The sequence below is a fragment of the Anabrus simplex genome, chromosome 3 (genome assembly GCF_040414725.1).
Source record: "Anabrus simplex isolate iqAnaSimp1 chromosome 3, ASM4041472v1, whole genome shotgun sequence".
NCBI classification, from domain to species: Eukaryota; Metazoa; Arthropoda; class Insecta; order Orthoptera; family Tettigoniidae; genus Anabrus; species Anabrus simplex.
In genome coordinates, this window is record NC_090267.1 from 194548847 (window position 1) to 194573709 (window position 24863).

Genomic DNA, 24863 nt, shown 5'->3' on the forward strand with positions numbered 1-24863 from the left:
TTTGTAAGCAAAATGTTGCATATGTGCCAGTGAGTAATTTATTATTTCCATGACTGTTGTCAATTCTTCTTTCATTCTCCATTCTTTATATTCTGCAATATAATTTTTCATTCCTTTATTAATAAATCTGATTATTTTTCTGTTTGAATTTAGACAGGGTATTTAAAATACGTTTACATTAGGTCTGGTGAGTCTAAATTCATGCCGTTATCTCTCTGTCTTGATCCAAAGGTCATGGTTCTCTTTTTCCATTTCTACTTTTTTTTTTTTTTTACAATTTGTTTTACGTTGCACTGACACAGATAGGTCTTTTGGCGATGATGGGACAGGAAGGGCTAGGAGTGAGAAGCAAGCAGCCTTGGACTTAAGGTAAAGCCCCTGCGTTTGGTGTGGAAATTGGAAACCATGGAAAACCACCTTCAGGGTTGCGGACAGTAGTGTTCGAATCCACTATCTCCCTAGTGCAAGCTCACAGCTATGCAACCCTAACCACACGGCCAACTCGCTCGGTCCTATTTATTTAATTTGGTTTTTTCAATAGGTGGGTGAAGCCTCTGACCATTGAGAGTTAGACTTCCTAAAATTTCCCCCAATCTTATTTCGAGAGGCATGGAGAGAGAAGAATAATAATAATAATAATAATAATAATAATAATGATGATAATTGAAACATGTATGTTATTTCTTTGTTAATGTTTCTTCATCTTCTCCTCCTACAGTTCCCATTTCCACTTCTCCCTTGGGTCTAGTATAAATCAAGGACCTCCATTGTTGCCTGTCTCACTACTACTTTTTGCCTGATTGCAGTATCCCCTCCCTTATCTTTTCTTCTCTATACTTTCCTCCATTGTATCCTTTCACCTCTTTCTTGTCCGGCTCCATGGCTAAATGGTTAGCGTGCTGGCCTTTGGTCACAGGGGTCCCGGGTTCGATTCTCGGCAGGGTCGGGAATTTTAACCTTAATTGTTTAATTTCGCTGGCCCGGGGATTGGGTGTATGTGTCTTCTTCATCATAATTTCATCCTCATCACGACGCGCAGGTCGCCTATGGGAGTCAAATAAAAAGACCTGCATCTGGCGAGTCGAACTTGTCCTCGGACACTCCCGGCCTTAAAAGCCATACGCCATTTCATTTTTCACCTCTTTCCTGGCCTTTCTTGTTTCTTTCCTATTGGCTTCTCTGTAAATACTTTCTTTGGGACTGGGCAAGTTGGCCATGCGGTTAAAGTTGGGCAGCTGTGAGCTTGCATCTGGGAGATAGTGGGTTCGAATCCCACTGTCCGCAGCCCTGAAGATGGTTTCCCGTGGTTTCCCATTTTCACACCAGGCAACTGCTGGGTCTGTACCTTAATTAAGGCCACGGCCGCTTCCTTCCCACTCTTAGGCCTTCCCTATCCCATCGTCGCCATAAGAACTATCTGTGTCGCTGCAACGTAAAGCAAGTAGCAAAAAAAAACTTTCTTTTGAACTCAGTCTTCTTCCTTTTACATCGTTTGTCTGTACCATTTCAGTTTCCTTGTTTGTATCCAGTCTTGAAATTTTGAAACTTCAATCCTGTTTCTAATTTTTTTATTTCTGATTCTATTTTGTCTCTTCTTCTCTATGATACCTCTAAGGAATTTTGTCTCAGCTGCTTGAACTCTACTCTCATCTCGTTTTGTTCTTGTCCATGTACCTGCTGCATATGTCAGTATTAATACATATTCGGTCGAATACAAATCTTCTTTTCTATTTCCTTGGAACATTCTGGTTCACAGTATACCCCTCACACTGTGGTAAAAGCAATTTGCTTATTGTATCATCTTTTGAATCTCCCCCGTTATATTCCTATCGTCTGTGATTACACTTCCCAAGTATTTGAAACTATTCACAACTTCAATTGGTTCTCCATTTACTCTTATCTTCCCCTTCCTTTGTTCCTTTTGACATCACTACTGGGCCGATGACCTTCAATGTTAGACCCCTTAAAACAACAAGCAAGCAGACATCACTACTCTTTTACTCTTCTGCATGCCTATTCTCATTTGGTTACCTAATTCCATACTTTACCTTGCTCTTGAATTTCCATTTAACTTTTGCCCTGTATCACTACATCATCTGAAAACAGTAAGACCTTTGTGGAATGTTTCTTCTCATCTTCTGCCCTATACATTTGTGGATTTTAGCCATCTCCATGATGAAGATGGTGGACAGTACATTTCCCTGTCAGAAGTCCTGTTTCCACATCAAACCATTTTCTTCCTCCTTTACACTACTAAAACAAATTTTTTGTACAAAGGTTTTATCATTTGTACTTCTGCTCTGTTTATAGTTTTTTCCTTCCTGCACCCCAAAACAACTGCTTGGTAATCATAGGCCTTCGTGATGTCTATAAATGTCATTAACAGAACATTCCCAAACTCTCATCTTTTTTCCTTCATGTGCCTTATTGTGAAGATCAGGTCAAATGTTGATCTGTCTTTCCTAAAGTCATATTGTTCTTCCATTTTCTTTTCTAATTTCATCCACAATCCCCCCTTTTAATATTCTGTCGAATATCTAGACTACCTCAAAAATAGGTTTGATTCCTGTGTAGTTGCTACTTTCCTTCTTATCTTATCACGTTTTTTGAATAATAGCATTATTAGACCCTCACTTCAATCTTTGGGACTGCTTTTTTCTTCCCTATTCCTCTAAATAGTGTATTCAGCCATTGTACTCGTACTGGGCTTCCTGCCTTTATTATCACGATAGCTACCTGATCTACTCCAGATGCTTTCACTTCATCTTTCATATAGCTTCTATTTCTAGCATTTCTTCAGTCATTATTTATTCATGCTCCCTTTTAACAGCTATTTCTGTAAATCTAATATTCAGTCATTTTTCTTCCTGTCTTTGGAATGTATCCTCTTTTCTATTGATACTGTTTCGTTTGCCTGTTATTCCATTTGTGCAAGCTTTTGAATGCCCATTGTTGCAGCAGAAGTTAAGTTTTAAGGAAACAACAGGACCTTGGGTCTGGATGAGGTATTTATGAGTAGAACAAACAGTTCAATTTAAGCATATTTATGACCCCTTTTTACTATTTAAAATATCAATTAAACAATATATAAAATATACAAAGGACATAACAATTAAGTGTTTTCAATAATACCAGAAAATCTAGCAATTAATAATAGTTTTCAGAAACTAATTAACGAGATTTGTTCTCAGAACACTGGAAGATTTCTAAGGTGAGTGGGTTTCCTCTCCCATTTTACTAGATGGATAAAAACTATGGTCCTTTTATGTACCTCACAAAGGTACAAGTAGTAACCTCTTGGCAGAAAGATGAGTCACAAAATACAGGGGATCGAATTCCACACTACTAAAGTGATCTCAAGATGAACACATGATATTCCAAAAGGCTGAAAGTATCAACAGGCAAGGGTTGTTGGAAACACTCGAGATCCCTAAATGTTAACACTAGAAAACTTCCAATTTAATCAGGAGATAAGTCCAAACTCTGCTGTGACTAGGTGAAAGAAAGGTAGAATCTGAAACGGTTAATGAGGGTTTAAATTCGAGCAAACCTAGTCGCAGTGAGAGAAAAAAAGAGAGGACACACGAGGTAAATCACTTGAATCTCCGTATTACATTACTTACTTGCAAGGCAGAATCACATAAGGTGAAACTACACTTGCCCATGACTAGTTAAATAACACAGAAATTTCCTACCTAATTTATGGAGGAAGGAATCTAAAGGTCATATTGTAACAGTTACATATTAGCAAAATTACATTTTAAAACACAAAGATATCTCCCTCGACCAGGAGAGAAGTCATAATGATCTGAGGTAGTCTTTACATTTTGAAGATTGCCCTTACCTTGTTACTAGTCCAGCTCATACTACGACTGTAAGTTCACTTTCCCATGCAGGGAAGACAGATACTGAGCAACTGAATCGCCCTTTTATAGGTTAACTGGCTTGGCTGCTGATTGGACACAGTTATTACAATCTTAGCAGTTCAAGAAGGGGTACCAACCCCAAAAACTAAATTTATTATAACTGCGTTGGTTTTTAAGGGGTAGTGCTAGATGGCACGGAGAATAGGAATGAGAAGGGTAGACCGACTGCAGTGAGGGCCGTAGATAGAATCATGGCCAATGTTCTCCCCAGAAATTTTCATCATCCGGGTAGCACTAATGAGTAGCCGGGCGGGGAATACTATGTAAAAAAATTAATAAGATAAAATTTTAATTTATTCCCCTCAGGGCATTAACAATAATAATATGGCCTTAGCTACTGTGTGCAAACATTTTAATTTGACGCTATCTGGTTGCTTGCTCCCCAATTTCGACGTTCCGTTTTACTCTAGGCCTACTAGGTGGCAGAGTATACCAAATTTCTTTTGGCCGTCTAAGGCTGAGTTTTAGTGAATTTTGTCGGGTAAACACCAACACCAATGCTGACATCATACGACATGGAGTGTCGCCCTTCGAACTCACTATCTCTACCACTGATTCACAGAGGGCATTAACAGTAATATCAGACAAGTAAACAGTTTTTTTGTTATTATCACGGATAAGATGTTCTAGTATTCTACTGCTTGTTCATAATCGTACACCAGGGTTTACCACACAGGCTGTCATGAGGAATCGAGTGCTATCGTGCAATTCCACGCTAATCCCAGACACTGCTTGTGCATGATGCTGCATTATAGTTAAGGTAAACATTTGAACTCTGATGTAACTGATGCAATTATGCTAACAATAATGTAGATTTATCATTTAAATAAACTGTTTTACAGTATTTACATTTTAATTTGGACACGCAAGGATTCAGATATGTATTAATATTATGTAACTACTTGTATGTAGGTTATGTTAACTGGGCGGTCTGTAAAAACGGCAGGGCGGTGCACCCTCTAAAATGGTCCTAGGGAGAAGACTGATGGCTACACTAAGTTCTTGGTGTTTCTGCTAGATGGCATGCAGTATAAAAGCAAAAAGGGTAGACTAAATGTGTGGGAAGCCATATTTTCATGTTGCACCAATATCTTCCTAATGATAGAAAGTAAGAGACATTTTACTCCATAGAAAGTGGCAGAAAAGAATAAAAAATCCCTTTTGTCATTAGTATTTGCATGTATGCTACACTGTTTGTTCATTGGCAGTAGAAAATTGTATACTTGGACACGAGTAACAGTCGACAATTTGGCACATTATACTGAAAATTTCTGCTTTTGTTTACAGTCAATTTCCCGACCCATGGCATTGCTGAAGAGGGCAATGCTGAGTTTGTGAAAGCAGAAGATTCTCACTTCTTTGCATACTTCATGACCATGATTGTTCTCTGCATAATTGGCTATTTGGTGTTCCATAATAAGCAAAAGGTAAAGTATGTAAACATAATATAAATACAATAAGACTTTGATGAAATGTTTCTGCAGGGGATATGGAAAGAGAACCTGTTAAACAAGTAAACGTACTCTTGAATGCACAAATAAAAACTATCCAACAGGAATATGGAAACATTTGGTAAGTTTTTCTGACGTGTGTATTTTATGTTGTGTGTTTAGGCTATGAGTACAGTGAAAGCTATATCTACTGTTCCGAAAGATGAGAATGAAAGTATTAGAGATCGGGCCAGCTAGGAAGACATCCGGTGAGGGGAAGTGTGCGAGTGAGAAAGCAGAGCTGTGGGAGCGAGAACGCTGACTTCCCCTTCTCGCTCAGTGTTGTGGCGACGTACAGTTAACCCGAAATATTTGTTATAACTGGCATGTAACACTCCGCAGATTTTCAGTTAGTGGAATTCCCTTCCGGCTGAAAATAACACACATACCTAGCCGAAATGAACGCATTTAGAAGTGTTAGAGATGACAGATAGATTGAAGGAGTTAGAACATAATTTAACCTCTTATTACATTAGCTGTCAAAATCCTTTCCGTGTATCAATTTGCGTAGTCCTTATTTTTAAATTATAATTTGATTTAAAATTAACTTTACGACGCTGTATATGTGCAGTGTAGAATATGGTTTGCTATAACACCAGCCTTCATAACCTAAGCCGCGTCATGTAAAATAACTCGATAATAATAATAATAATAATAATAATAAGTTACAAGAAAATTGAAAACTCTCAGATACTATGCAAAGAAAGAGGATACATTTTTACGGTCATCTTCTCCTCGGAATGAACTCTATGCTTAACCGAACAAATCTTGACTTCTTCCGTAACCCAAAACAGAACCGAACTGGTTTAAAGAAACTGAAAAAGACTTGGTAGAATTAAAAATTACAGAAAAATCACTATTCGGTAGAACAGCTAAAGTAATAACTAAGGAAGAAAACATAACGTTCCAAAACAAATCTACATTAAAAGCCACATCTATTATCTCGGAAGACGAGAAGATACGAAGATCAGAAAGAATGAAGAAATACTGGGCACTAAGAAAAGAACAATACACAGAGAAAGAATTGATTCAACATACCCCAAAGAGGGTGAAAGGAAATAATAATAATAATAATAATAATAATAATAATAATAAAAATATCCGCCTCTGTGGTGTAGTGGGTAGCGTGATTAGCTGCCACCCCCGGAGACCCGGGTTCGATTCTGGGCTCTGCCACGAAATTTGAAAAGTGGTACCAGGGCTGGAACGGGGTCCACTCAGCCTGGAGGTCAACTGAGTAGAGGTGGGTTCGATTCCCACCTTAGCTATCCTGGAAGTGGTTTTCCGTGGTTTCCCATTCTCCTCCAGGAAAATGTCGGGATGGTACCCAACTTAAGGCCACGGCTGCTTCCTTCCCTCTTCCTTGTCTATCCCTTCCACTCTTCCCATCCCCCATCAAGGCCCCTGTTCACATTAGCAGGTGAGGCCGCCTGGGCGAGGTACTGGTCATTCTCCCCAGTTGTATCCACTGACCCAATGTCTCACGCTACAGGACACTGCCCTTGAGGCGGTAGAGGTGGGATCCCTCGCTGAGTCCGAGGAAAAAACCGACCCTGGAGGGTAAGCAGATTAAGAAATAATAATAATAATAATAATAATAATAATAAGTACTTTTGTTTTAAGGCGAGAAAGCAGTGTTAGACTATATGATCGTTTGTCCCTAGCTCCTTAATGCCAATGTTTTGTTGTAAAATAAGAAATGTGACTTAACGATATGACATGTATGATTATATAATTGTTCTCAGGTACAGAAACGAAATATAATTCATAAAAGGAAACACCATAAAGGGTCTACATATGCTGAGTATCAACGTATGTATACGAAGATAACTTAAATGGCACTAGAAGTAATAAAATAATGACACTATAATTATTCACAAATGAGCACATTCTTGTTTTGTTATGTCCACTACATCTCTTCAGTTCCACTGAGTCCTCCGTCAGCATTTCTGTCGTCCTCACCGGATGACGTGTCGTCGGCTCCCAGCTGGATCGCAAAGGACTCCAAATGTCTTTAAAATGTTCCCCATCCCTTATGTTCCAGTCATCGGCGGATATTGACACGAATTTCTGTCAAGTGAGTTTCTCTACGTCGTCAATAGTGAAGGTGACGTTGTGAGAAGCTACCCAGTTCTTCACTTTTGCCCACATTATTTGAATACTGTTTAATTCAGGGTGATGTGGGGGCAGTCGAATTACCGAGTGTCCGTACTGTTCCATGATTTAATCTAGGACGTAGGTTTTGTGTGCCGGCTTGTGCAATTTGATAAGCTCATAAAGCTCGTGTTTGTTCATCGTCTCACGGCGTGGAATGTTCCTATTCACTAGCCAGATCATCGTCACTTTCCGAGAGCTGGAGGTTGGAGCACGATCTACTTCCTTGTTTTGATATGACGCGTAGTCAATTACGAGAACACTGCGAGGTGGAAGTTATCTTTCATACTGGTACTCTTAAAAAAAAAAGTCACTATTCATGTCATCATGGTACGCCACTTTTGCTGCCAGACTTCCAGATTAGCAGACAGTTCTCGATGGAACCCATTGCATTGCCAGAATGTACAACTATCCTCCGCCCGATACTGGGCATTTTTTTAATAAACAAACCTTTTGTATTTTATGTCATGTTTTTCCATTAGGATGCGCTTGTTAGTCTTAGCTTTTTTCTTATGATATCCTAATGATCGAAGAATTCGCTTGACGCTAGTTATGGATCCTTTGAACTTTAAGTCTTTACCTAACTCTGCACGAATTTTTGAAACTGTAGGTAAACATTTTTCATCTAAATTAAATTTGCTAACAATACGACATACGTCACCTTCGTCAAAGTCGTCCAATCCAGTAATATTCTTTGTGCGCATTCTGTTTTTGTTTGGTGTTTCAAACAGACTATCCATAGGTTTTCCTAGTTCTTTCGTTTTTCGCTCTTAATCCGTACCAAATAACTTTCTGACACTCCAACAGCTGCTGCTACTCTTTCCTGCACTTTTTTTTACAATCTATTACGAACTTTTCTTCCATTGCCTCCCTTTCCATAAAGTCTATAACGTTCAAGATTACTGCACGAGTCTGACTCTTTAGCATCTTACAATGCAGGCTACTTTTAACGTCTTCCATGCTGTCACAGATAGGCCTAACGTACACCATCACTAACCACAGTTACTACTCAACGGGAAATTAGAAAGCAGAGCGCGGCAGCTGAGTGTAAACTTATGCACTGGGCTGTCCTTGTAGCAGGAGCTCTGTTAGGAGGGGATACGCTACGCGAGATAGTCCAAAGTGCGCACGCACTCCCAGATGTCTTCCTACCTGGCCCAATCTTTAAAATGTGTGAAGAACACTAGGAAACAAATATGGAAATCTTTCCCACCGGGGCTTATTAAATAGCAACAGTGTATTAAAATATGTGAACACCAGACAACAGGTATGAAAATATTTGCACTGGGGCCCATAAAAGTGTGTTTTACTGCAGATCGCCGAAACTGGAAGGTGCGAGTTTCAACATTAGCATTGCTGCTACGCACTTAAAGATTCGGATACCTTGTCCCCTTCCTGTTTCCATTAGTAATCAATTTCACGACTTTTTCTGTATCCATAACTAGGCTCCCACAAGACAAATATGCACCACTCTAGTTAACCTCACATGATTATGTTCCTAATCTGTTGGTTGGCTATCACATGACAGATATTTGCTACCCTTCATTAACCCATTGAGCCCTGCATATTTGTTGGATTGAAACTGCATTGAGGCTGAGGAAATATAGTGGTGCTTTGCTTCACTTGATGAGAAATTCCTTACTTACAAGAGCATTAACGAAACATGAAAAAAAAAAAACGGCTTTCACTCCACAAACCGAGGAACAAGGAATACATTTTATTAGCATCACGGGTCCATGCTCAGTCCACCTGCTGAGCCGTAACACAGTCATCTCCTTGCACTTCCTCTTTGATTTCCACATCTATTTGTTTATCGGGAGCTTTACTCACACTATTACTAATACTACTACTAATTTCACTGAAAAAATTATGTTCCTAATCATCATTACTTTCTAAAATGGGTTATATATCAGTAACTTTCAGTCTTTTACTGGCAGCCATGTTTTTTACTAGCGAATCTCTAAGTCTAGAGACAGCCCACTTCAAACTAATATTACCCAAAGACTTTAATATTACTTATCTAGACTCACAGAGCGCGCTGGTGCCATACGGAAAATTGAATATCTTCGCGCATCGCCATGTTGCGGGCGCTTCAGTTTTGAATGCATGGTTAACACGTGGTGATGTTTACAGTTTCTTGTGTGTTTTTTCATGGTGATTCCTATCGGTTAGCGGGCCTGTGGTTGTGTTATGTGATAAAGTGATAATTTGTAGTATTGGCAACTATTTTTAGTGATAAGTGCGAGCTTACATTGATTGGCGATATTAAAGGAGAGTAGGCCTAAGTGAAGCCGTAAGTGCGGAGTGGAGAAATATTCACGATGGTGACCTCTTGTGCAGCTTTCAATTGCACAAATCGGTATCAGAAAGGATCTGGTATTTCTTTTCACAAGTGAGTAGAAGTTGAAATGTTATAAAATTACCATAATCAAGAATGGGCTACAGAGTGGTGGATTCAGGGATGTATGGACGTGGCATTCTCAATGTTTAGGCTTCTTCTTGGCGTTTTTCATTTCATTAGGGGAAGTTCTTAAGAACTAAACAGCTATTCTGAAAAGGCACATTTTGTTCTTTCAGACTGTACCCGTATTAAAATTTCGATAAACACGGGCCTATATTCCGAAAAATATGATTGATAAAGCTTGGTAATCCCATCTATTTTTAGGTCAAATTATGGCTTCAGATTGTTAACAATTATCAGAAAAATGATTTATTGATATCATTACCCATGTTTTCACATCTCCTTTATAATAAAAGAATTGTTAAGTATGCTGTTCCAGAGAAGTTTGACTAGGCTGACTCCTACTTTGCACTAGAAAACACTACCTATTTAACTGTTATATTCATATATGCTTAATATTCAAGCTCCTTTGTCTTCTTCCTTATGTGAATCATAATGTTCCTGTAATAAAACAGTTAGAACACATTTTCCATTTTAATTTGTGCTCAGAAAATCTCATTTCAGTTCGAGTTTATGAAATCAGTAGGGCTAATATTGGTATTTAAGATGAGAATAGTATGAGAGCGAATTTTGCAACCTAAATGATATATTATTCCTCTCTTAAATTTAACCAACTGGTAAAAATATATTTAATTCCGAGAAACTTAAACTAAGCTAGGTATTCTTTTCATTGTTAGATACATTTAGAATTATGAGGTAGAGTAGTACTAGTGTAATGAGTTTTTTCTGGAAGAATATTTTCAAAAGGTAAAATAATGTATTGAGATGTGAATGATTGCTGGCTCCACCACTCTGTTCTGAAATATATCACATGAGGTTCTATTTATGAAGCAGAAGAATATATTGTGATAAATCACTGGGAGAATGTTCTGTCATTGTACCAGGAATGGTTGAGAAAAAAAGGAGTAGATAGAAATATATACATTTCTTTGATTTCGAATACATGGCTATTATTTTTAGACATATTGCTTACAGATTTCCATTGAATAAGCCTGAACTTCTGTTGAAGTGGCTTGTTGCTGTTAAAGGAGGCAAGTTTGTTTCAACTTATTCACATGTACCATGTTCAATTCACTTCACAGAAGTAAGTTTTTGGCAATCTGAAGGGAACAAAATTCTGAAAGATGATGCATTTCCAACACTGTTTGACTTTCCAGATCATCTACAAATGGTACTTGTAGTTCAAGTAATTTGGATTAGATATTGCATTTTATTTTTAATTTTTTTTATCAATGATAAGGTTTTTGTTATGGTAGACCCAATAGGTCTAAATTTCTTTTTTTTTTTCAGACTGAAAAGGCTCCCTGTAGGATTTTAGAAAGGAAGTTAATTTTGGAGAGACAAATCAACACAATAACACCATAGATCCCAGTCCATGTAGCAGTTCAGTCAGTACTGTTACACAGTGCATTTCATCTGAGCACAATGATTTTAGTGCAGGAAGCCCAACAAAACATAAAAATCTCAGTATATCTCAGTAGATTTTAGATAGCTATTTTCCAAACCATATAGAAATCATAATTGAAGTATACTCATCCTGATATACTATTTCACATCCTAGAAATAATAAAAAAGAAAAATGTCACTCAGATGGAAGTTAGTAAAGTAAGCAAAGTTACTTGTGGTGAACACTGGGCATAGCTTTATTTTTTACAGATTTCTGCAGTCATGTACCTTTTCAACAATCTGTTCATAGTACTGAATAATATCTGCTGTGATTACTCATCAGAAAGAAAAGATCTGGCATGTAACTTTCATAAAAAACATTCTATTTCACAGGGTTTCTTTTTGCCAGTATTACAGATTCTTGCTTTTGATACAACTGTTTGTAAAAACTGTAAATATTGAAAGAATTGACGGATTACTGATGTTCTCCAGTCTCCTATGTCACAGGTAAAAGATTGGTTTTCTCCTCATGATCTGGAAATCATACTGAAGTTGTAAACTGCTGTGATTTGAAAATGTCTTGGTATTTTCATGAAAACTGCTGAGTGTAGGATTTAATTGCATGTGTCTATTCCGAATATGCAAACAAATCAGTTACAAACATGATCATTATAGTAGGCCTAATGTGAGCTACATATTCTTTCTTGAAAATTATTAATTTAATGTACTGGTATACAATGTTTTCTGTTTTTTGAGAGTGTTCTCTAAATTTAAGACATGTTTAACTACGGTACGTAGGTATATACTTACTATCATTACTAGTGTATTTTGAAGTCTTGTTATCCAGTTTTCTAAATGTTGTTTTATTACGTCTGTTACTTCTAGGCCAGCTATCCAAATGATTTGTAGAGTTTTGTTCAATAACAATGCAAATGTGTTCAGTTTGTAAGCATAAGTATCATTTCCGTGTTATTACCGTCTTGATTCTTGTATATTTATTGCGTGTATTCACGTTAGTCGGTGTAGGTTGTGCCATTTATTATTAATGAATTAGGACCTGGAAATAGCTAAGTTTCCCTGATGCCTGGAATGAAACATTTCCGTACGGATCTTCTGCTTTTGCTTTCTAAAGCGGCACTTTTTAAACATTTTATTTTGGATGTATCTAATTAACATCTTTTCTTACCGTGTTATCCTGTATCGCAGGAATAACAATAACCTGTCGACAGGTGTTTTCATTTGTGCGTAATTGAAGTTAATGCATGAATTCCATAGTACGGTCTCATCGGCGAGCTACAGAGTGCCCGCAACATGGCGATACGCGCATGGACAGCTCTTCCCTAGTCACACGCTACTGCGCAGCCAGCGGTGTAGGGCCTTGATATTACCAAGGGCACTATCGATATATATTAGCAAAGGGCATATAATATTGGAAAGAAAGAGTTCCAACACAAATCACAAGTGCAACTCACTCTGCCATCACTTGAGGAAAAGTTGAATTACGTAGTAAAGTGCGACAATGGAACAGTTCCGTGATCTGGCATTTGGACCACGAAGGCGAAGCATGCAACAGTTCTGCGACTCGGGCCTAATGAGTTAAATCACTCAACACAGAATAAATTTCTAACTTCTGTCTGGAATACAAAATACAAACACAGTCAGGCTCACTGCGTTATTCAGCAATCTCACTGCTAACTGGCAAGCAAAGCTGAACTTTCCTGAGGCTAACAGCTTGCTCGAAGTCTCACTTCACCCTGTAAAGTTCAGGAATTCGAGGCCTTTTCCATTATCGCACAACTTTCTGCGACCTGCCTCCTATGGTGTGGGATCTTATCTATGTTGGAAATCATGTTCCTTTCAAAAGGGATGACAAAGAGCATTTTCAGGGCTAGGAAAAATGTGATCGTACTAAGCGATAATAGCAAAAATTCATGATGTAGTAAATGAGGTACTTTTATATAGATTTAATACAATGGAAATCAGGACTTCGAATTTACATCATGCCAAGCTAGAAGAGTCTTAATGAGAATGCACTAACGAAGTTTCACTGTAGGTCATGCCAGGCAAACTGGCTATGAAGGTGCAACTCAGTGGTACTTTTAGTCTGTGGCAGTTCGTTGCAGTCTGGGTGTTTGATCCTGCGTGTCTCATTCCATATGTGCCGCAGATCACGGCTCCAAGATCACAGTGCGTGGGTCACTTCTTGGCAAAATGAAATCCACCCTAAACAAACCCACACCAGTGTCACTTCTTCCAAATGTCACTTACTACTTTCAAAGTACAACGGCAATGGGATGTGGATGGTGGGGGCAGGTTACAGGTAAAACTGGAAACCTCTGGTTGGGACCTGCACGTTGGCAGCAAATGTGTGATGGACATCTCACTGAGACTCTGTGACTACTCAGGAATTCGGTCCTGTGTCTGTGTTTGGGCAGGCGTGTTTAGGATTATCGCTGCCTACCCCACATGGGGAAGGCCCTAGAAAAGGTGGGTTAAACATCGGAAGTCACATTTTATGTCCAGCTGGGTGGCCACACCCAGCGGGTCACCCCTCACACAGTCAGAAATGAAAAGCGGGAAAGAGTCAAAGAGTCTCACTGAAAATCATAACATGGAACGTGAGAACTTTACTTGATGTAACAGATAACGACAGGCCTGAGAGAAGAACAGCTCTTGTTACCCATGAGCTCTCTAGACTCAACATTGATGTTGCTGCTTTGAGTGAAACCAGACTGTCCACAGAAGGCAAAAATTTCTGAATTTGGTTCAGGTTATACCATCTTCTGTAGGGGAAAGGAGGAGCAAGAAAGTCACATCCATGGTGTGGGATTTGCTATGAAGACTAAACTCGTTATTGGTCACCAACCTACTCCCACTGCAGTCAGCAAAAGACTTATGACTCTCCACATTCCACTCTCAGGGGGTACTTTTATGACTCTCATCTCCGCCTATGTTCCAACCTTAGAAGCTGATGTAAAGGATGAGTTCTACAATCAGCTAAGCACAACTGTCACCGAGGTACCATCTGCAGATAAGCTCTTACTCCTTGGTGTTTCATTGCCAGAGTTGGGAGAGATAATCGGCTATGGAAAAATGTGATCAGTAAACAAGGAGTTGGCGTTTGTAATGTAAACGGACTATTGCTTCTCGGTCTATGCGCAAAATATGAACTCTTCATAACCAACGCTCAGTTTCGACTGCCTAACTGCTTCAAGACCACATGGGCACATCCTCGATACAAGCATTGGCACATTCTTGATTACGTCAGTACACAGCAGTGTGATAAGAACAACATACTTATAGCCAGAACAGCAAAAAATATTGATTGTTGGACTGACCACAAACTCCTTATTTGTCAACTCAGGATCTCCATACACCCTAAACCACCTAGGCATCTTCAAATCCTGACCAGAAGAAAGTTGTGACATGTTTAAACTTCAGAATGAATCCTTTGCTACAGAATTTTAGAATATGATCAATGTACAGCTAACAGTTAATCCAGTTACCACGAATGACGTTCAGCAAGAATGGGCCACTTTGGAGAAAATAATCATGAAGTCAGCCGAGGAAACCATTGGTTTTGTAAAGCAGAAGAGGCAAGACTGATTTGACGACAACAATGAGGAAATTTTGTCTGTCATCACCGCAAAAGGGGAGGCCTATCTATCCCATTTTCAGGATCCATCCTCCAACACGGAAGAAAGCACAAATTTTAGAACTCAAAATAACATGTCAGGCAAAGATAAGAGAAATTAAGAATACCTGGTGGTAACTGAAAGCTCAGATTATTTGATGCACGGGACCTGAGGAACTTTTATGAAGAGCTGTATGGTGCATTTTGTTCTTCAGCAGGACACTGACGTCGGTGTGGGGGCTTGTGTGCTTGTTGATCCCGAGGGCTGTGCCAGCTCAGGGTTTCCCATACTGGATTGGCCTCGGTGTAGGGCCAGACTAACATGATGTCCCCCGAGTTGCTTGAGAAGTGTCTGTGCTCTTTATTCTTCATTACTATTTCTACCCTTCTATTCTCACCTTCTTTAATTTCATTCCTATTCCTGTCTGGCCACCCTCTCTGCCTCGGGTAGATTAGGTTAGAACGGAGGTTTTATCCTCCCCCAATCACAAGTTTCGGGTCGTGGCGAGGTGATGCATGGCTACTGGGTGAGTAGTTCCTAGCGACCCCCTCCAGATACCGGGCGCCCTCTGGAGATATAGCCTTGCCTCCGGTAAATCTCCTTGGCTCTGCCGGAGGTCGAATTCATATTTCCGTGAGTACTCTTGGGACCAAGAAACGGAACCTCTCTCTTCTCTTTCAACAAATTCAAAGGGTGGCACCCTTTAAAAAATTGCGTAAAAAATAGGCAAGAAATGCGAACGGTATACTCCAGTTCCAGTGGATTATGTAAGTGACGAACGTCTTCCTCGATTCCTGGTTGCTTCCAGGGTCGATGGTAAGAGTTTTCTTGATGAATGTCCTTTCATGATCAGCATTTCTATTGAAGAAATTGTTGCTGGTGAAGTCGACAAGATGCGCAAGCTCCGCGATGGATCCGTACTTATCCAAACATCTACGGCTGAACAGTCCACACGGCTACTCAAAGCCAAGTTATTCGGAAAGGTAGAGGTGAAAATCGAGAAGCACCAAACCCTTAACTCCTGCAAGGGAGTTATATTTCACAGGGATTTGGTTAAGTCTTCCGATGATACGATGATCCGGTACTTAGCACGTCGGGGTGTAACCGACGTGAAGAGGTTGAAGAGGCGTGTGGGTGATAAGCTACTCGATACGGGTGCTTTCATCCTTACCTTCGGCGCTGAGACCATACCTGAACGGATAAAAGTGGCAGTGTATCGCTTGACTGTTCGTCCATATATTCTGGCACCAATGAGGTGCTACAACTGTTAAAAGTTTGGCCACACCTCATTGCGATGTACAGGTTCGACGACCTGCAAAATGTGTGGGAAGTGCGAGCATGCTGGGGTTGAATGCACACCACCACCTCTGTGCGTCAACTGCCCGGGTGCGCATGCTCCTATCTCCAAGGAGTGCCCCTCATTCAAGCAGGAGAAGATGATCCAGGAGATAAAAACTCTGGATAAGCTATCTTATCCAGATGCCCGGAGGAAGTTCAAATCCATGGCTGCTCCGGAGTTCTCCATCTCCTTTGCTGAGGTCACAAACGTGCGGATCACTCCACAGAGTTTTGTGCAGAACAGCAGTATTGAAAACGCATTAATAAGTCAAAGCCAGCAACAAAAGAAAATCGCTAAGGAAACTGGAGTTTTAACAGCTGAAGGAACGAAAAGTGCGTTATTGCCGACGTTGCCTGAGAAGGCTGTTTCCCAGGAACGCTCGGCTGGGAAGTCCTCCCCCAACAGGGCGCGGGGAAAGACTTCCCCAAATAGGGCTGGAAATTCCAGCCCTCCTTCCAATGCCCAGATTACAAAGGAGGAGAAAGGGAAGCCACAGAGCTCCCTTAAGAAATTAGAGAAGCAGCCTTCTCCAACTCAATCGGGGTCCATTGGATCCCCGAAGAAATCCGGCAAGCCATCTGCCGGCTCTCCTCCAAAAAAGAGAGAAACGGTGGGCAAGAGCGAGAGGCCCCAACGCCCTCTTGTCCGTTCACTTACTGGAGAACCTACTTCTCCCAGGAAGAAGGCCCACTGTTCCCGAACAGTGAGATCACCGTCCGCGGAGGGTCCAGTCACCGTGCCTCCTTCTTCTGAGGAGACAATGGAGACTGAACCACTCATTGTCGTTGACGGTGATTGTGACAATAAAGATACCGACATAGACGGCGGAACCTGGCAGGTAATAGACCGAACGAAGGGCAAGAAATTGCTCTGAATTCGAGGCTTTACCTATCCACACAATGGCACTATTGCAGTGGAACTGCAGTAGTTATCACTGTCGCCTAGCTGAGTTACGTCAATTGATATCCGTCTACGCGGCCTCCATAGTCTGTCTACAGGAATCTCGTTTGAGACCTGGACACGACACGACTATGAGAGGATATAGTCTTTATTCTAAAGACCGATTAGCTGTGGATGGCGTGGCAACTGGGGGGGTTTGTACCCTAGTTCGCTCCGACATCTTCAGTGAGAAAGTACCGCTCCGTACTCAGCTAGATGCAGTTGCAGTTCGCACTCCACTGCCAGTAATGACAACGGTTTGCAACATGTACTTTCCACCGGATTATAACCTTGACATTCGTGCACTACAAGATTTGATCAGTCAGCTGCCTCCTCCTTTCCTCATGTTGGGAGATGTGAACGCCCGTAACATACTATGGGGTTCTCCGTCCTCCTGTTCTAGGGGGAGGATGCTCGAGCGAATGATCAACCTATTCGATCTTTGCGTGCTTAATACAGGGGAACCGACACATTTTAGCAGCGCACATGGCACATTCTCACACCTGGATGTCACTCTGTGCAGCCATGCGCTAGTTCCCCTGCTACGGTGGCAAGTACACGACGACTTCTGTGATAGTGACCACTTCCCGATAATTCTGTCTCTCTTGAATCAAAGACAGTCCGAAGTACCCAAGCGCTGGTTACTTCAGCGGGCAAACTGGCCAGAATTTACAAAATGCGCAGTGATGGCTGATGATATGCTGGAGTCTGTTGACGACCACGTTTCTTCCATTACTACTGGAATTTTGGCTGCTGCAGAGGAAACAATTCCTTCCTCATCCGGTATTCATCGCCGGAAACAGGTCCCATGGTGGACGGATGAAATTGCAGCAGCCATACATGATCGCCGACGGGCTTTTAAGCATTATCGTCGAAATCCTACGATGGCCAATCATATCACATTTAAGCGTCTGCGTGCGAAGGCCCGTTTTTTGATTCGAGAAAGTAAGAAATGTACGTGGGAAAAGTATGTGTCGTCCATCACGACACACTCCGTCATCACAAGTGTGGACAAAACTCCGCCGTATTGTCGGAGTACAGAATGTGCCCTCAGTACCCGGAATCTCCATTAATGGAGATATAGTTACGATTCCTTCAGTTATTGCCGACCACATCGCGTCACATTTCGCAGATACGTCCAGCTCTAGGAGATACGACCCTGCATTTCTCCCAATTAAACGCGAATCAGAGGCACACCATCTCTCTTTTGCCTCTAGTGCTTCGCATCCCTACAACGTGCCCTTCACGGAGTGGGAGTTGCAGAGTGCACTCGCGCTATGCAGAGATACGGCTCCTGGTCCGGACAAAATCCATAATCAAATGCTTAAGCATTTGAGTGGCAGATGTCTCAAGGATATCCTCACCCTGTTCAATAGAATATGGAGTGAGGGAGTGTTTCCATCTCAATGGCGTGAGGGAATTGTGATACCTATTCCCAAGCCAGGTAAAGATCCAAAACTTCTGGGTAGTTATAGGCCAATATGCCCTACAAATGGCCTCTGTAAGCTATTTGAAAGGATGGTTAACCGGCGTCTTGTGTGGGCCGTGGAAAAGGAGGGTCTCTTGTCTAACTACCAGTGTGGTTTTCGCTCTCATCGGTCTGCCACTGATCATTTGGTCAGACTGGAGAGCGCCATTCAGGAGGCCTTTCTCCAGAAGGAACACCTGGTCGCCGTGTTTTTTGACCTGGAGAACGCTTACAACACTACCTGGCGATATGGGATTCTCTCCATACTACACCAGTGGGGATTTCGGGAAAATTTGCCAACATTTATTGAGAACTTCATGTCCCTCCGTCTCTTTCGAGTCCGAGTAGGGAATGCATTTTCTCAATATCACGTTCAGTAAAATGGAGTACCTCAGGGATCGGTACTGAGTGTCACGCTGTTCGCAATCGGCATCAACGGCATAGTTGCCGCTGCTGGACCCGCAGTCGTTCCTTCGCTGTATGTAGATGACTTAGCTCTACATTACAGCTCTGGAAGGGTGGTGTTTGCTGAGAGGCAGCTACAGCAAGCTATTAACTGAGTCAACAGATGGGCCCTGCAACATGGTTTTCGATTTTCAGCAGCGAAAACCTCTGTTGTACACTTCTGTCGACGTCGGCCTGTGCATCCCGAACCAGACCTCCGCTTGCGAAACAGTGTCTTACCAGTGGTTGGCACCTGCAGATTCCTGGGTCTCCATTTTGATAAGAGACTTAAATGGCAGCCCCACATCCGTCAGTTGAAGGTTGCCTGCATGAAGGGACTTAACATGCTTAAGTTTCTCAGTGGCACTTCGTGGGGGGCTGACCGTGCGGTACTGCTGCGATTTTACACGGCTACGGTCCTCTCCCGGATTGACTATGGAAGTGCGGCTTATGGCTCAGCATCAAAATCTACGCTGAGCCTTTTAGACAGTATTCACCATAGTGGAGTAAGGCTGGCAACGGGTGCTTTCCGTACCAGTCCCATTCCCAGCCTACTTGCTGAAGCGGGAGTTCCACCTTTACGGATAAGGAGGCAGCAGTTACTCCTCACGTACGCTGCCAAAATTCGTGAAATGCCGCTACATCCAAGCTATCAATGCATTTATCGTACTCAATACCACCAGCGGTACCAAGACCGGCCAAATGCCACACGGCCGGTTGGGTTTCGGATTGATAGCTTGTGTCATGATTTGAATATTGATATCGGTGGTTGTCTTGAAAGAACTCTTAGCGAGGTACCTCCGTGGTTGGTTCCGCGACCGGATATACGTCTAGATCTGCTATGTGGACCCAAGGTGAACACTGATTCCTCCGTTTATCGGAGGTATTTCCAGGACTTTGTTCACCAATATCCGGCTGCGAGACTTATCTTCACGGATGGTTCAAAAATCGGAGATAATGTTGGTTGCTCTTTCGTCATTGATGATATGAGCACGAAGATCTCGCTCCCGAAAGTATGTAGCGCGTATACTGCAGAGCTTTACGCCATCTTAGAGGCTCTGCAGTTTGCACTGCGTGACGAAAGAAGCCACTTTCTGTTGTGTACCGATTCGTTAAGCTCTCTGCAGTCTATTGAAACCTGTTTCTCGCAACACCCACTGGTGCGACAGATACATGACCTTCTAGCCAGGTTATGGGATGCTGGCACCAGAATCGCTTTCGCGTGGCTTCCAAGCCACGTTGGGATTGCAGGAAACGAACTTGCGGATGAAGCTGCAAAGGATGCTGTACTTTTACCTCCAAGACCAGTCATTGTACCTGCTAAGGATATTTGTTCTCAGCTACGTCGAACCATCTTGGCGTCCTGGGAATCGGAGTGGCTAGATATCCGAACTCCCAACAAGCTGAGAGCAATTAAGAAGACAACTACCGTGTGGCGGTCCTCTTTCAGACCTTCATGGAGAGAGGCCATAGTACTATGCAGGCTGAGGATAGGTCATTTACGATCCACACACTCTTATCTCCTAAAGAGGGAAGACCCCCAGTGTGTTCTTGTGGTGCCGACTTCACCGTGGCCCACATCCTCACAGAGTGCGCCGATCTCTCTGGCCTAAGACGGAGCCTCGGCCTGCAGGAAACACTCGAACGCATACTAGCCAATGATGCGACTACTGCTGATCTCGTCATCCGCTTTATGTGCGACAGTGGACTTATCAAGGGTATATAAATTACAAGTGTACTGTTACTCAGGGAACGTACGTTCCCTTTTGATACGTTAGTAATCCTTTCGGCCTAATTCTGTAATTTGTTTTTTTGTTTTATTTTGTACTGCGTTTCCGAATTACTTTACCGGTATTGAATAAATAATTTTGTTTTTATATTTTAAAATTCTCTTCCACTTATTTGTTCAGAGAGGATGATTACCTCGTTGTACTTCCTCTTAAAACAAAAATCACCACCACCACCATCTCCCAGTATTTTTCTTTTCCTCATTTACCACTTTTTTGCACTTTTATTTTCCTGATACTTATCTATTCCATCCTTGCCATGCTTTCTTCTTTAGTTTAACAATCTCCTTCACCTTTTGATTCCACCAAGGTGTTTTCTGTTCCTTCACCCTTGCCAAAGTTCTGCCACAAATCTTCTCTACACAGCTTACAAAAGTGTTTTTAAGTTTGGTCTATTCTTCTTTTACACTTTCTATTTCTGATATAGGGATGTGCTGTTTTAATTCCTCCTGAAATTTCTCCCGAGTTCTTTTATCTTTTAATTTCAATACTTTTATTTTCTTCTGTATTATTTATTTGCTCTCACAATTTGCCCTATTTTCAATTTTGATACAACTACTCTGTGGTCTCCATGAAAGGCCTCACCTAGTAGTGCTGTTACATCCATTAACAGTTTATAATTTTTCTCAACCAAAAAATAATCAATGACTGATTTTGTCCTTCTTTCACCCCAGCGATATCTAGTGATTTTTCTACTATTCTTCTTTCTAAACCAAGTGTTTCCCACAATCATTCCATTTCTTTCACAAAATTCAATTAATTTATCTCCCTCACTGTTTCTTTTTCCATATCCAAATAAACCAATCACTTCTTTACCAGTTCTGTCATTTCCAACCTGCACATTGAGGTCTCCCATGACTATCACTTGCACATCAGTGATTACTTCCTCGAGTATCTCCAAGAATCCGTCTAAATTTTCCTCACTGTTTCTGGTTTGGGGTCCATAAACTTGGACGGAATCTTTCACTCCTTCTTCCATCCTCAGTCATACTCTGATTATTCTATCACTACCGTAGTCTACCCTATCCACATTTTCATCCAGGATTTTGTTAACAATTTCCCACTCCATTCAGTTGTATCTGAAATAAATGGTGAGTAATAAACTTTACTAGTCTTTCCACGTATTCATTATCTGCTCTGGGTTTGTTGTTATATTTCCACTTTCTTCCTTCACTTGTTTTGTGTAGACTTTTTCTTTTCCCTTATTTTTTTATCAATCCATACATTATCCTTTTTCCACCATCTAATATTTTCATTGGAACTCACTGAAAGGGGAAATAAAGAAAGAATACAATTAACTGAGTCAGCAAAGAGGATGCATCTTTATTTATAATAATATTTTAATTTGTGAGCTTATTTTATTCTGTAGTTGCCGAACGTCTTGATTTGCTGGTAGCAATGCAACATGCTCCCTGCCGCAGGCTTCATATGCTGAAATTGTGAGCTGGAGTTCCGTTGTTATCTAGTTTCCTCATTTTGTTACCTGCACTGATCTCTGTACATGGATCGCTGATGGCAGCTCTCCGCTGCAGGAAAATGTACGCCAAGTTGAGTGCGTGGTCCTCCATGTTGGTGTACCCATCCTAGAGCTCTCCTTATGGGGAAGCAATGATAATATCAAATTTAAATCGCAATTAATGGCGCATTGGAATAATTAAAATTATAGGGACATGTGCACTCAAAGCATAAGGACATTGGGAACACCGACACGATATTCCGAGGTCAGTAAATCTCCAGGATAGCAGTAAAAACGAGTGTATAATAACGGCCAACAAATATTAACTTAGGTGCTGAATACATGCAGTTAGCGATCGGTAATACGATACGAGTGAAAAACAGTTTCTGGGAACATTGCTGTAAATTTTATACATGTATGCCACGAAATTATGCATTCTTAAGGGGAGGTATGACTGATTTTTTTTCATATTTTGAGCCAAAAACTCGGTTTTCTTTTTATTCATACAAAAATAGCCCTATTCTTTCTCTTTCAGAAAATGTTTTTATTCTAATAATTCCGGCTTGTTTAAAGTTTGTAGAAGCCATTTAATAAGAGCCCGCAGGACATTTAAAAGCCCAGAATCACACCCACTTCTCCTGTAACGGCATAATGATAGATTACTGCGTGTTTTTCGCTGGATATTCAAGTATTTTGCGGCGTATTTACCGTAGAAGTACACTTCGGCATCCTGACAGTCACTTGTTTCCTACGTAATCAATACAATTACATTATGTTAGGAAATATTGTAATTGGAACTGACAGAGAGAATGTTGTACTTGTTCCAAATGGTACTCAATTTATATCTGCCACACACGTGTACTTTGATAGTTTAAATATCTTGTGTATTTGTATTATTTACATTTAGGAATTCGTATTTGAATTAATCGTAGTAGTACAACCATAGCTCCCTTATTTGTATATATTTTACTAACATGCAGAAGTAACATGTGGTTTCAATTCAGCAAGTGAAATATCTAAACTAGTGATTTTTCATTGATCTATTTAATCTTAATTCCTTTGTAAATGTGTGGGGTATTGCGATAAAACAGCACAGAACACCCGTGGAACTACAGTCAGGAGACCTGGCGTCACTGAACTAAGCATAAACAAAGCAAGCGCGATCCTCATGGTCTATTGCACCGTGCGCTCGCTGCCATCTTACTATGCCAGTCATCTTCTATTCGGCTTACTGCTACCCAAGCTACCAGCCATCCATGTGTAGAGATCAGTGGTTACCTGTCTTCCCACTAACTAACTGTTCCCATGCTGTGGTCAGGGGAGCAGATGTCAGCTGGCATTTGAATGATATGGAAGTTTCCTCGTAAAATGAGAACTCTGTGTAATGTAATAGTGTGCATTCTAAAAAAATTATCTTCAGTGTGAGAGAAATAATCCCTGCATGATTTTGGTCCTTATTTATAAAATTGCAAGTCAGTTAAAAGCAATGACTTCTGATTGATATTTAATGTTAAGAAGGTATTAGGTTATAATTTCCACCTACCCAGAGAGAGATCAACATCAGCAGATCAGGTAATGAGATTAGCAACTGACTCTTGCCAAATTTAGTAGTGAAGCATTGTTAGTTAATACATAGAGTTAGGATCACAAAAGCTTTTACTGCATTTGTAAGTGTTACCACGGATAAAAATTTCAATTATATATCAGATGGTTCGTGCTTTGGGTTCTTGTGGTTGACATCCTATTTCATGAACCTTGAGCAATGCCTGAGTGGTGTAGTAAGAGGTCCTGAGGGTCAAGATACCAGTTGCTATAGAATAAGACTGGGCATCTCCAATATATTTGGAGTCGTGGCCCTCCTTGTGCTTAGGTGGCTAATACTAAGTTGTATTTACAATGTTATTTACATTACATGGTGGAAAACTCTCCTTTGTATAATTTATATGTTATCTCAGTTCAGTACGGACCAACAACATGAAGTTCATAACCCTTGATGGCTAATACTACACTGATGCTCTCTAAACCATTAGGGGAGAAATTTTCACTGGGGCTGTGTGTAAGGCTAGCACCCTACTTCAGAGAAATTTACCAAGCACACTCAGAATATCTTTAGCAAGTCTTGGACCTATGGAGTGCCATTTCCATCTGTCAGGCTTCCAGTAACTTCTTGGAAACAAGTCGTCAAGTAAAGTAGAATTTAATGAGGTTGCTAATGTCTTCAGTGGAACTCACTGAAAGGAAACAAAAATAAGAAGTAAAATTGACTGAGTCACCAAAGAGGAAGCATCTGTATATGTTAGGAGTGAATGATTGATTTAGGTAGATTTGATGGTTGAAGGAATTAAGAGGAAAATATTCTCAGTGTATTTAACATGTAA

At 40.9% G+C, this 24863-nt stretch overlaps 1 protein-coding gene across 1 annotated transcript in view; it reads left to right on the forward strand.

Annotated features, from left to right (window-relative positions):
- LOC136866140 (trans-Golgi network integral membrane protein 2) overlaps positions 1-24863 on the forward strand; it is an 85637-nt gene that overhangs the window by 55320 nt on the left and 5454 nt on the right. The window contains exon 4 of the mRNA XM_067142841.2: positions 5214-5353. Within this exon, the coding sequence (XP_066998942.2) occupies positions 5214-5353 (140 nt within the window). The remainder of the gene's footprint in view (positions 1-5213; positions 5354-24863) is intronic.